The sequence below is a fragment of the Corticium candelabrum genome, chromosome 1 (genome assembly GCF_963422355.1).
Source record: "Corticium candelabrum chromosome 1, ooCorCand1.1, whole genome shotgun sequence".
NCBI lineage: Eukaryota > Metazoa > Porifera > Homoscleromorpha > Homosclerophorida > Plakinidae > Corticium > Corticium candelabrum.
In genome coordinates, this window is record NC_085085.1 from 2,831,123 (window position 1) to 2,844,634 (window position 13,512).

General features: G+C 41.3%; 1 protein-coding gene and 2 long non-coding RNA genes across 4 annotated transcripts; 1 reads left to right on the forward strand and 2 right to left on the reverse strand.

Moving 5' to 3' along the window:
- Positions 1 to 23: 23 nt before the first annotated feature.
- LOC134193639 (uncharacterized) lies at positions 24 to 5,188 on the reverse strand. Its single transcript, XR_009972098.1, has 8 exons — positions 5,070 to 5,188; positions 1,732 to 1,770; positions 1,263 to 1,670; positions 1,135 to 1,198; positions 1,006 to 1,079; positions 719 to 950; positions 500 to 645; positions 24 to 214 (listed from the first exon to the last, which is right to left on the reverse strand). It is a non-coding gene; the product is annotated as an uncharacterized LOC134193639 (long non-coding RNA).
- Positions 5,189 to 5,368: 180 nt separating this feature from the next.
- On the forward strand, positions 5,369 to 7,958 carry LOC134187032 (uncharacterized). The gene is made up of 5 exons (XR_009971055.1): positions 5,369 to 5,607; positions 5,665 to 7,192; positions 7,268 to 7,431; positions 7,526 to 7,641; positions 7,703 to 7,958. It is a non-coding gene; the product is annotated as an uncharacterized LOC134187032 (long non-coding RNA).
- A 1,373-nt stretch (positions 7,959 to 9,331) lies between these two features.
- Positions 9,332 to 12,678, reverse strand: LOC134194454 (dual specificity protein kinase shkB-like). Of its 2 annotated transcripts, XM_062663386.1 has the most exons (5): positions 12,540 to 12,678; positions 11,516 to 12,037; positions 10,495 to 11,459; positions 10,172 to 10,430; positions 9,332 to 10,097 (listed from the first exon to the last, which is right to left on the reverse strand). In XM_062663386.1, the coding sequence occupies exons 3-5, from the start codon at positions 11,256 to 11,258 to the stop codon at positions 9,570 to 9,572; spliced, it is 1,551 nt and encodes a 516-aa protein (XP_062519370.1). In that variant the 5' UTR covers positions 11,259 to 11,459; positions 11,516 to 12,037; positions 12,540 to 12,678; the 3' UTR covers positions 9,332 to 9,569. The 2 variants fall into 2 exon arrangements, with proteins under 2 accessions (XP_062519370.1, XP_062519362.1); XM_062663378.1 differs by having other exon boundaries at positions 10,495 to 12,037.
- Positions 12,679 to 13,512: the final 834 nt, after the last annotated feature.

A 13,512-nucleotide genomic window follows, 5' to 3' on the forward strand; every position in this document is an offset into this window, starting at 1 on the left:
GTTTAGTGTTATATACCTAGGAGCAGTTGCAGCTGTTCTTCATTGGAATGCGGCAGATTGTGACAACCATTTCTTGCTTTTAACACGCTTCAGGTAGCGAGCTCTTCATGCGTGAAGAAGCACCGGATGAGGCATCTGGCCATTTCACATGAACCTTTCTTTCTGCGTGCCTCATGCACAGTTTTTGCCCACAAAAGTCATTGTACTCCAACTCCTACACATAACAACTAGACAGTAGTACAGGACATGTAAGTACACGTGTAGGACATATAGTACGTATTTCAATTTTGTGTGTCTAGGCCTATATGTAGTATAGACCATTACAGATTCGTATTGTAGCAGCTAGATCGAGTCATGCAGTGACCATGCAATGCAGAATCAATGCATACCTATATAGATACGTAAGTACACTTTGTACATGCACCAGCTGGTAAGTGTACAACTGAACGGACGTGTATGTGGTAAATGTCTGTATGCAAAGAGACATGATGAGACTTACAGCAGAAGTAGATGGTGCAGCTGATGAGTCATTCCTTGATGGCAGAGAGGCACCACAGGCTACCTATGGTTCTTTCTTAGCCTGACTTTCGTTCTACTGATCACTGTGCTTTCTCTTCTTTCCCCTGATTTGCTCAGTAGATAATCCTACAGCACAACAAAAAGTTAAAAATGTCGCTGGACGTCAACTGTGTAATGGCAGATACATGAAGTTGCATACAAGTTTCTTTTCAATGTTGGAAACCCGTGTTAATATTTCTTTGATTTGTTCACAGACTTTTGGAGCCACCACGGTATCATCAACGTCCACAAAATGCGGCTGCACATAACAGCAAGATCAATAGGCACGATATTTTATGACAACCAACTGAACTAGATATTAATTACCCTTGAATTGTTCATAAGTTCGTTTATCATGTCAAGTGGTTGTTGCTGTTTAGACTAATCAATACCTAAACAAGCCAGAAATTAAAAAGTGTGAAAGTTTCGTAAATTAAAATTGTTGACCTTCATCACACTGGATTCTTTTCAATATGGTCACTTGTCACAAGTGCTGACTGGAACAATGAATCAGGCAAATGCTGGAAGAAAATACAATCAGAAGTATATTGAAAGTATACCAATTACCATGTTTACTGTGACATTGCCAGAGCAAGGAACAACATGGAGTGGTCGTGGCAGTGTTTTGACCTCTGATGGGCTGCAGACAGAACGGGCTTTCTACCACTAAATCAATAGATGTTCCATTAGTGATTGTTTTGTACCTGACTGATAGGTGTTGCTCCCTGTTCATATGAGACTATGACACTTTAATTTTGCATTGGTGACTGTGCCTGTTGACATACGGTTTCTTATGTAACAGAAACGCTGGCTGTTGTCTGTGCATGACTACATATTACTGCATTCACTTACAACTATAGGAATGGGCATCTTGGCCTCAGACTCTGGACATGGACGTATCTTCTCATAGAAATGACCTTATGCTATCACACCAAAATGTGTCTTGAAACTTTACCTGTACCTGACTATTGGTATCATTCTCCTCCGTCAACTACAGCAGCTGCAGAATGTTGGTCAAGTATTTCGAAGATCAACTTTTTCTGATGAATGATGAGAGATTCAGCAGACGGTGCAAGTGTTTCTGGCTGTCTTGGTCTCTTTGCTTTTTTTGTCTACAGTGTGCAATACAGTAAGTGGTCAGGGGTGTTACTATGACTGTACATGAAGTAGCACCTTCGTAGATTTTGCAAGTGATGATGACAATGGAGGTATCTAAAAATAGCAACAAAACAAAAATGACGTTTAGATAAAGCTCAAATTGTCGTGTGTGTGTGTGTGTGTGTGTGTGTGTGTGTGTGTGTGTGTGTGTGTGTGTGTGTGTGTGTGTGTAGCCTCGGCCTCCCAGACCCATGTAGCATCGATTCAAAATTGTCCTCCACGGGTTTGGGATGGTACCGCCTCTTCTCAATACATTGGTCCTAAAACCAGCATTAGTGTTTAGGTTCATAAATGCATACCTTTAAAATTACGGCCGTAATCCAAGAACGACGAAAACATGTCACGCTAGAACATCGTGTCGCATCCCACTGCATGGGTACTTTTGTGTTTACAGTAGCTATGGTTTTATCATTTGTGTGTTAGTAGGGAACGCGAACGGGGCGATAGGAAACACTCTTTTACTAGAGGTGCCGTGGACGCGATCGGCATGTGTCTGATCGCCATGACTCAATCGTCGGGATTCAATGTCACTTGACACAAAATCGTGACAATTTCGCTGTGAATTTTCTGCAAGACTTTGTCTAGTAGACGTGATCATGAAGTCGTTGAGAATGCAGCTGGCTGGCTAGTGCAGATGTCAAAGTATCGATTCAAACAAACAGCTCTACTACGTGCCATTACTGCCACTGACAGGCGCAGAATACAAACCACAACGTGTAGGGACGTGAGTTTGCGTGAAGAGTGCACTACAAGTCGTCGTTTGTGTACAGTGTAGTCTTTGGTAGACAGCAGATATGCATGAGATGTCTTCGTTGATTACAGCTGTAATTGGAAAGGTATGCATTATGAAACTGAACACTAATGCTGGTCCTAGGACCAACCGCAATATATTGAGAAGAGGCGGTACCATCCCAGACCCATAGAGGACGACTTTGAATTGAAGCTACATGGGTCTGGAAGGCCAAGGCTTGTGTGTGTGTGTGTGTGTGTGTGTGTGTGTGTGTGTGTGTGTGTGTGTGTGTGTGTGTGTGTGTGTGTGTGTGTCTGTGTGTGTCTGTGTCTGTGTGTGTTCGTGATACGCAGCCACATCTTTTGTCCGTTCACAACCAAAATCGACATGCACACTCAGCACACTAAGAGGGAGGTTTGTGTATAAAAATTTAAAAAAATTATGCAAGAGGTCCCCTCTTGAGGGGTTGCCCCGTGTAAAATTTCTCGATGACGTAAACGCTACACATTCAAGTTCACTCGAACACACACCCACACAAGTCCTGTGTCGACTGTACGTGTCATCGTCCTTCGCATTTCTTGCCAATTGAAGCTACACTTCTAGCGCTTTCATTTCTCTCTAAATTCTGATTACATTTGCACCAAATCCAAGCTCCACGTTTCATGTACCAAGTGTTACACAGGAAGTGTGTCGATTTCTTTCAAAAAAGCGTGAAAAGCAAGACTTGAATTCATCCAGCACATCGGGACCTTGCAACAAAGATTGCACTTGATGTGTTCACAAACACTCAGACTGCATCTTCCATCAGAACCCTACAGTATCTTGCCCGTACAAAGGATGGGGCATGTATCTAGTGATGTATATTACAGTAAACACGGTAACATTGAATTTGGATCCTGCGTAGGTTTCACACTAGTAGTAGCATCTTCTATTGCTTTGACTACTGCTCTATATTTGCATCCGCTATGCAAAGCAGTTGCTTCCACTCCAGGTTTCAGCTCTCAACAATAGGTACTAGTTTAGCTGTGGTCACTGTGGCAACAATGCAATCTTCCCACTCGATTTGAAAGACACCTGAAAGAATCACACATATAGTGAAACAACACCTTCGGTGTCAAACTGTCCCTAGAGCTGGATGATAAAGACTTGCCAAGAGCACCTGCTACGTACGGTTTTTATAAAGCTTTCTCCACTCTGCTGTCGTTGATGGTTGCAGAAGAGTGCTGATAAAGTCAGATGTAGAGCTTCGACGGCAAAGAGACATTGGTGGCTGTTGAATACTTGTGCCAAGCTGCTATTGTGACACCTCCCATCTGTCTTACACCTCCTGTATAAAAGTATGGAAATGGCTGAGTCAACATCTTCTGGTTCTCGGAAAACATTCTAGCCGGAGAAGGCCATACAATCTATGGATGGTGGATGAAAGTGTAGCGATACCACAACAAACATTGCATTCTTGAAAGAAAAGGAACGTTTCAAAGGACAACCAGATGAGCCACTGGCATCAAGACACCCGGTCTAGGTCATTCCTGTTCGTCCTGTCGTGATCACTGGCTATTGCAAATTTATGCTACGATGTAGACTGTACATGGAGCTGACGACGGCCTACTATGAAATCCGATAGATGTAAAGAAACAGAAGCAAACTCTACTGTCTCAATCGGAATAGTTGGTAGAGGTAATAGAAACGCACCCTTCATCTCTTCTCCTTCTATATTCATGTCCACCACCACACCTCGCCCTCCCTACATGCACACAGACACACAGACACACAGACACACAGACACACACACACACACACACACACACACACACACACACACACACCACACATAAACATGCACACATGCACGCACATATGCACACACACGAACACACATGCACACACACACGTGCACGCACACACACACACACACACACACACACACACACACACACACACACACCACACATAAACATGCACACATGCACGCACATACGCACACACACGAACACACACGTGCACACACACACACACACACACACACACACACACACACACACACACACACACACACACACACACAACCAACACCTAAACATCAGGGGTTGCCTCTCAGAGGTCTTGCCCCAGCTATTAAGCTGGACACTATGTACTGCTCAGGAAACTCTGGGCCTGCACTAGCAAACTCCTGGAGCCAGGCCAGGCACTTGCAGGAGCACCGACTTGTGAACCCAACTATGTTGTAAGCACCCAAAGTCTCACCAGGACCAAAGTGGCTGCTGTCACATCACAGCCGATGGTTGCTTAGGTCTTCAGTCAATGACCAGGTACTCATTTATACTCATGAGTCGAGAGAAGCAAGTTTTTTTAGTTAAGGAAATTATGCCATAGCTCGCCATCGCTGTGACTCGAACTAACAACCCTTCCAAGGTCCCAGATGTACATATTTCCTACGATGACTTTCTAACCAACTGAGCTATTACAAAACACAAACACACAAACACAAAAAGAGACACTCACTCACACTCTCTCTCTCTCTCTCACACACACACACACAAACACACACACAAACGCACACACACACACACACACACACACACACACACACACACACACACACACACACACACACACAGCCCACCTTCATGTGATGACGTACATCCCTCTGTCTTCTAATCGACGCTTTACATTTCGTATTCTTTGGACTTGACAATGTCGCAGCTGCCGAGTGGGCTAGACTACATCGGAGACAACAAGAACAGACGTCAATACACACAAATGGATGCTTTACGCCCAAACAACTCTATCGACTCGCCTGCTAAGTACGCAAGAACGCGACTTCTCGCCAAACAGCTCACAACCGGCAAAAACACTTGCTGACCTCAAGCCATTAGATGCCCGTATAACAACAAATGTTATTTGCATACAAATACCCGTATTCTGTTACAAATACCCTATGATAATTATTTAGATTTTTAAACAATGTTTACTGCAATCACTACCAATATTAATCAATGTTGACGACCAGAAGGTGACAAAATGCGACCCTCGCTTCAGTTTCAGCCTTTGAACATCCGGCTTGTGATTGTCGTTGACTTCTTCGATAATTATTTCGCCTTTTCAACGGCTTTTCAAGCATAAAACACTGACTAACTGGCGCGGACAGAGCACATTATTCGGTTCGTATAGCACGTGCTTTGCGCATTCCATTCTTATTGACTAGAGTCGACCTGCAGATTGTGATCGACAAAGGCGTTGCTAGTCGTCCGCTCAAATGCTACTGCTTTGCACCAAACTGTCAAGGTAAGGAGACAGTGTTTATACAGCTCTAGTAGTGCGTTCTGTGGTGCGATTCAAACTATAGTCTCTCTCCTACTAGACAAGCAGGTTCTAGTCTTTTTGGACGTACATGTCGAGCGCTTGCAAACGAGCTAAACAAAAAGCGCAGCTGCGTATCTCCACAATTGTGTTAAATTTCGGACTTAGTTTGAGGTCGATCTGCATGCATGGTCTGGTTTTTGGTCTCCATGATTAGACATTTGACGTTGGGCGTAGCAAAAATCTTGTTGTGTTTTGATTTCCAGAGATAGAAAAAGGAAAAGATATATGGCCTAGAGTGTCATCTATAGTATTCAGGGATCAAGGCGATTCTTACACGCCGAATTCATAGCTATAGAACGGAAAGAGCAGTGGAGACAACTATTGCATGCGCTTGTACTAGCTACGCTATGGTGGTTTAGAGGAGCGCCGCCTGTAAGCAATCAGAGACATCGAGCTATACATTAGAGCAAGGTCAAGCTAAATTTGTTTAAAGTAAGTCACACATCGACGTCTTAACTATAAAACAGCAAAAATCTAGATTCTAGGTTGACAACCATGCAAGTAAACAGATGGATTGATAACCAAACGGCATACTTGGCAGTCGCGAAAACATCCTCCCCCATAAAAGACATCACCTCTGACAGCATGCAGATAAGTCTAATGCACATTCCAGCTCGCACACAAACCGCAACTTGTTTCTAAACAAAACGTTTTCAAATAAAAGTTAAACCTTCGACTAGAGATTCTAATGCATACTGCAATGCACGAAGGGCTTGTGACTTTTGTGACGTGTATAGCTCTAGATCTGCACGTGCAGTTGCTATTTGGCATCTTTATCTACATCTAATGTACTACACAAAACAGTACTAGTGGGGTGATGGCGTTGTATACAGTACTTCTTGGACTCTTAAGCCAGCGCGAAAGACTTAGAAGGTGCTAGGCTTGCAAACTATTATACGTCAAGGTCGCAATCACTGCAAAACATTATTCAAAATAGACTAGATCTCTAGTAGAAGCATGTGGGTCCGGTGCTTCTTTCGCATGCAAATGTTTGTCTCTTCCCTGCAATCTATGCGGTCTAATTTGCATCTGCACAGACGGTTAATGCGTAGGGAGATCAGTGCGAAGTGTGGACTCTTTTACGGTACCGTTAGAAAGGATTTTTGAAGTGAGAGACTACACGAGCAAAAAACGAAAGTGACAAACAACAGCCAGCATTGACTAACGTAACACGTAATGTAGGAGGTAATGAGCGAGCATTATTTACTAAAATTAATTGATTCGTACTGTCATATCTTATAACTCACTCTTGTTAGCGGCTAAATGTCGCTCGTTCTTGCAAAGGCTTTATTACATGAACAAGGCAAGAAGAAACTATCACATGCCTCACTTCAAACTCTTGGGATATGTTCTACTGCAGTTCTATACTCTATTTTACTAATGGTACTTAAATTTTGGCGTATGAACCTTTCTCAGCGGTTTGTCTAGTCTTAATTGATCAACTTGGTACGTGTATAGAGTACTTGTCTACAAGGTGCCCAAGTTTTAGCCACAGCATTGTTGTTCATTTTGGATTTGTCTTGTCAAGCATGAATCTATGGCAGACTCTTTGCAAATGAAGGGAGCAAGAAGGCTTTGTGAAGTACAGGAGTCAAATGGAGCGAGCAGCGAGATTGACCACGGTAAGTTTCAGTAAAGTTTGCAGCACCAAGGATTTGATTATTTGTTATGGTTTGGACTGTTTCACCGTGCACTAAGACTGCTAACAATTTTCAGGTTTCAGCTACAAGAAACCATTGAGGGAGATAGGTACAGAAGATTATAAAAGTGCAGAATGACTGAGAAATCGTTCAATTACTATCTTCACAAGTATGCCTTGGACATAAAAAATGGTAGGTTTATGGTCTGACGGTGACACATGTTTTTTGGTAAAGTCATACTCTTACATTATAGTTCTAGAATGATTGAGTTTGCTGGCACAGATGGGTATGGACTTTGCGTCTGCGGTTGAGCAGTTTGTCACTTCAATGCCTGATAACAACAGGACTGAGAAAACTGAGAAAGATATAATGGCTAAGAATGATTTTAGTTATCCTTATTCTTTACTCAAAACCCAATGTAAAACAGTGCTTGGTGTCCGCCAAGGAGTAACGTCTCTAGCAGCAGTTTGTTTTACACTTGACTTGCATTAGCAAATATACAGTAAAAACAGTGCAAGTTTGGAGTCGGTCGTTGCATAAACGAATCTGTTGAAAACAGCCGGTACCTCTAGCATATTTAAACAAGATGATTGAAAAGTTGGTTGGATTAAACTGTGCTGTCAGTAAATGTTTCTTGTAAGAAACCCGAGAAAATGATAACGACAATGTCGTTGCGCAATTTAGACAAGACATTTTGAAGGTAAAGTTTGAGCAACAGTTAGAAATGCTGAGAACACTCTCCGCTTACATACTTCCGGCGAAAAGATTACTTCTATTTGGCTTGTAGTATTAGCGATACGTTGTGACAATATCTCAGTCTGGACGCGCGTGCTAGGAGTCGTGGACGTGCAATTCCGGTGGGTTTTGAACGTACGACCCCTGGGGCGCATTTCTAGTCTCTCAAACTGCAGAAACTAATCCGTGGACCGTTCCACAGGATTAATTTGTAGAGTTTGGGTAAGCTCAACCGGACTCTATGTTGTGGAGATATTAAGAAACCTGGTAGAGTCCACGACTCTAGACTCAAGCCACTTTCATCATTCCAAGAGAATTGTCAATCTTCGCCAATCCGAGAAACGGTGGGGCGGAGAGAGACTGGCTTGAGTTCAGTACACAGCCTCAACCGGAGTACTATCTAGATAGTAGAGAATAAAGACATGTGCCCCTGATAACTATCCTCTGGATCATCCAGGTGGAGACGAACAAGACGGGGTTAGAGGAAGAGCAGATGATGGTGTAGCTACAGCCCGGGTATAGTGAAACAAAAATAGAAGCAGAGAAGAAAGACTACCTGGTGTAAAGATGCACCACAGTAAAGCTGGAAAACTAAAAATGCACATGCCTATTACAGAAACTCTATTTTAGTGCAATCAGGCCACAATTTGTTGATTATTCATTTCTCACAACAACTCGCCTTGTTTGAGCAGAATGCATTTTTTCTCCATTTATTTGACTGTGCATGTTTCAGACACGTGTGTGTATTAGAGATTTGGCAAACATGTGCGTGTTCTTTTCACTAGTAGAGTAAATACTGCTGTTGTGACAAATTATGTCCTTGAACCCAACAAATGTGATCTAGGATGACTCCCTTATTAGCAGAAACAGTTGCTCAGAAGTGCAACGATTGAGCGTGAGTGCAGACGATCTGTCTGTCATCCGTACTTTTCTCATTTGAAGCCTTACTCTGGCTATTGCACGCTAGCGTAAACTGAGGTCGTTACCCTAATGGGACGTACCATGTGGAAATAGTAAGACTTTCAACAAAAATTATCCTATAATTTTGAAATTATTGTGGAAGGTAACTCAATAACGTAACTATCCGATGAATTCATGCGCTGCCACCTGCTTATCGTGGTCAGACCGTTTCTACAACAGACTCTTCTTACAACAACAGATTGCAGATGCACACAATGGAATAACGACAATATTGTATAGTAAAGAAACTATAGCAAATAGTAACTGTATGAAAGTATAGCTAAGTCAGACAAAATCATAGCTTCTTGTCATGTAAACAGATAAAGCAACAAGCAAGCATTCAGTTACATCTTAAAAAATACAAATACCAACAAAACTTGACATCTTTGCAGTAAACAGCTAACACCTTATACATACATGTAGTTCTAATCGGTAGCAGAGATAGCATTTATAGCTTTGTAAATTGCATCTGCTGATGGCCGATTGGCAGGGCATGATGACCAGCAGGCTCTTGATAAATCAGCCCACCTTTTAGCTTTACCCGGACGCAGACTACACTGCTGCTGTTGCTCTTTACCCTGAAAAGTAGAAATTCCTGGCCCTACCTCATGCTGTTGCTGGCAGCGCTTGAAAACAGACATTTCGTGCTGCTGTCCATACTGGATCTCTTCACCAATAAATTCGTCATTACCTGGACGAAGTTTTCCTTCCTCTACAAGCTGAAAGAAAAGCTGCAATTGAGGTTGTGGTGTGACTTCATAAACTCGTTTTTTGTTCCATAGCTCCCACATGATAATTCCAAAACTAAAAATATCTGCTGTTTCTGTGTACAGTTTTGCACTAAATACTTCTGGTGCCATGTACCATAGTGTTCCACATGCTGTACCTCTCACTTGTTTGATTGGCTTGGCCAGTCCAATGTCTGCGAGACGCACTCTTCTCTGCTTTGTTATCTAAAGAAAGCACGCTTTACTGAAACAATACTGAGTCGATCATGTTACTAGCAGTAAGCATATTGATAACTTACCAGCACATTTTCAGGTTTCATATCTCGATGAATGATGCCATTGTCATGTAGATAACGAATCCCACTGAGCATATCCAGTGCAAGTCTTCGAGCAATCGGAAATCCTTTCAGTGTATAAGCTGGCTCTTCTTTTACATCTTTAAGAAAAGAAGCTAAAGTTCCGTACCCACACCATTCGTACAGTAATCCTGTCTTGAGAGGGTCTGATGAAAGTTGTACTGACCCATAAAACTTGACAATGTTCTCATGGTTGCATTTCCTGGCAAAGAACAAATTTGAAAAAGGTACCAAAAGACACTTTAAGGATCATAATAAGATGATACCTGCAACAATCAATTTCTTTCTTTATATCAGATACTGTTTGCTGCGTAATGTCATCTTTCATTACTTTCAATGCAGTTTCAGCTCCTTCACGAATGACAACTTTGTAAACGTCACTAAACCTTCCACTACCTATTGGTTGTTTTGGTTGGGGCCAGTAGATTTCATCGCTGGTAAATTTGTGATGCATGCATTGAAGAGTCATTATCAGCAATTTCCCGTTTAAATTCTGGCTTGTACGCAGCAAGTCTTGATACTTTGGAACATTCTCCTGTTCTGCCTGGTCACTTGCATTTAACTTCATTTCAAGTTCTTCTAATTTTTGAGGTATTGCGTCTAATACAGCTTGCACAGGCATGCAAAGAAACTTCAGCAAATTCTTGACTATTTCACATAACTTGTCTTCGTTTACGATGAAGTCGTCAAATGCAGTTTGTACATTTTGCTTAAAATTTTTCACCTTATAATATATAAAAGTTTCTTTTATCCAGATAACTACTGAAGCAATCACTATGCTCAGACTTATCAGTCTTTCTGGAATTACTGCACCAGGAACAAATGCTGCTGTTGACATCTCCAATTCACTCTCCATCTTTCGGGCCATTGCAAAGTTTGTGTAAATCCCTAAGGCTGCCCCAAGACTGATCGTTACTCCCACAGACTTCAGAACATCTAATATTCCGTTTACTCCTGAGGATGATGCTGAGCTGTTGTTGGTTGCACGTGCATGATAACCACCTAGGTCTAGATTAGCTCGAACTAGCATCTTTTCTGCTTCTATAACATTTTGATCTAGTGTTGTTTTTGCCCATTGTTGAAGTCCGCCTTTGTCTTGGTAGTCCTCTACAATTTGGCCTAGCTTTACATCTAGAAATAGCTCTACGTCTTCTGCGTAAACAGCTGCCTTCTGTTCAATGGGTAAGGATGATATATCCCAAGTGTAGAAGCTTTCACGAACCTGCGTAGTCTTCAAATGACTTAAAAGCTCGTTTTTAAGATAGGAAATCTTCAAATGTAATTCACCTTTCATTTTCTCTAGCAATGTTTCAACTTTTGTTAGAGTCTCTCAGCTCGATTGTTCAAGTTTTTTCCTTTGGGAAACAGGTAATTTTAGATGCCTGAGAATCGTTTCCAACACACCTTCAGTAGAGTCAATAAATTCACAAAGTTGTCTATAAAAGTATGCACAAATGTAAAATCGTAAATTTAAGATAATTTTTACCCAACATGCCTGAGGGGTTTGATGATAAAGTTGTTGAATGATCCTGGAATTATGTTTGTGATAGCTGTACAAACTGCTTTCAAATCCGGAGTTAACTTCCCTGTGTTAAACCAGACCATTTCAGCTCGTTTTGCGTTGAGTGTTAACAGTTGATGTGGTCTAAACATTGGCCATCGCTTCTTGAGCTCTTTGGTAACAATACGCAGAAAATTCTCCTTTGTCTTTGCAGAGACCATATCCCACTTGTTCACAACAAAAATTGTAGACTCGGGTAAAAATGAATATTTAGATTGTTCCATAACTGCTTTCAGCAAATAACCATCCTACACAAAACAGACACATACAAGACACACGCAGGCCAACGTGCAATTAAAGATAAAAAAATCAAAAATATTCTAATTAGCTGTCTGACTAAAAGGTAGTGCATTAACCAATAATGCATATTAGATTTCAGAATTGATACATAAATATTCATATATATTTAAATATTAAAAAAATGTTGAAAGGCAAACAGACGGACCAAAAATATAGCCAGATATTCTAAGCCACAAAATCACACACCCTATATATAAATAAACCATGCCCACATAAACGTTTCTGCATTTTTGGACAATACACTCATGTACACATTAGAAAAATAGAATCTGCCGTAGCTACTATAGGCTTTAGCATCCCAACTATTGACACACAAGCTTTTATAATCTAAGCACCTTGGGGTAAGTTGATGTTTAGTAATAAAGTCTCATTTAGCTACAAGTATCAATCCACATATAGACATTTCTAACGTCATCAAAACACAATATTATTACACGCATTAAATCACACCTGCACTGCTTCTTCTGCAGATCGACTGCCATCCAGCACGTAGATATAGCCGCAAGCGACATCACGTTGAGACCGCTCAGTAATAGATTTAGCCAGAAACTTTGCTGAATCATCTTCTGTCACTCCCGAACTGTCAATTAACGTAACTTTCTAAATATCCCATAGAGTTTAATTAAGAAACCTTCATAGATCCAGCTTCTTAATTTTACCTTTAGAAACCCCATAGGGCAAAAAATTTCCAATTGTAACCGTTGACCATTCCCATCACTGTCACCAGTGTGTTCTTGGTAAGCTGATGCTACTGGATGTTGATCGATAGCACCGCTGTTTGCCGGTTTTAAAGCAGCAATGGTACGGAGAGTTTTCTGGCCTTCTTCAGTGGTTAAATTGAGCTGTTTTGATGTCACTTTCTTGCCATTACCATCTCGATATTGAACAAAAGCCACATTTTCTCGGCCATATCTGACTTCGGAAGTTGTAGTAGAATTGTGATCTGTAGGAACAATTGATTTCCCAAGCAAAAGGTTAAGCAATGTAGTCTTTCCGGCAGAAGCACTACCTAAAGAAGAAGAATTATCAATAAAGCGTGAATATGCAATAAAGCTAACGATGCCACGTTAGCTGGCCTAACGGTCAAGAGCACATTGACATATATAAATAATGCAAATGATTAGCTGAGAATTCTTGGAAGGCTTAGATTACTAATCTAAATACATGTTTACAGTTACAGCAAGAAGTAATTCAATGCATTAATCATCAGACATCTGTAATGTTATTCTGGGAAGAAGATTTTACTTGTATACATATATAGCATTAACGGTGTAGGAAAGACCTTGTAAAGCCAAGGAACTGTACTGTAATACAATGAATCTTAATTCTCCGGCGTCTTTTTCCAGAAGGGTGTACTCTTTAGCAAAAGGGGTGTATGGCACAATTTCCTCTTTTGCATTGGCACAATGTTGTACAGTGTAGT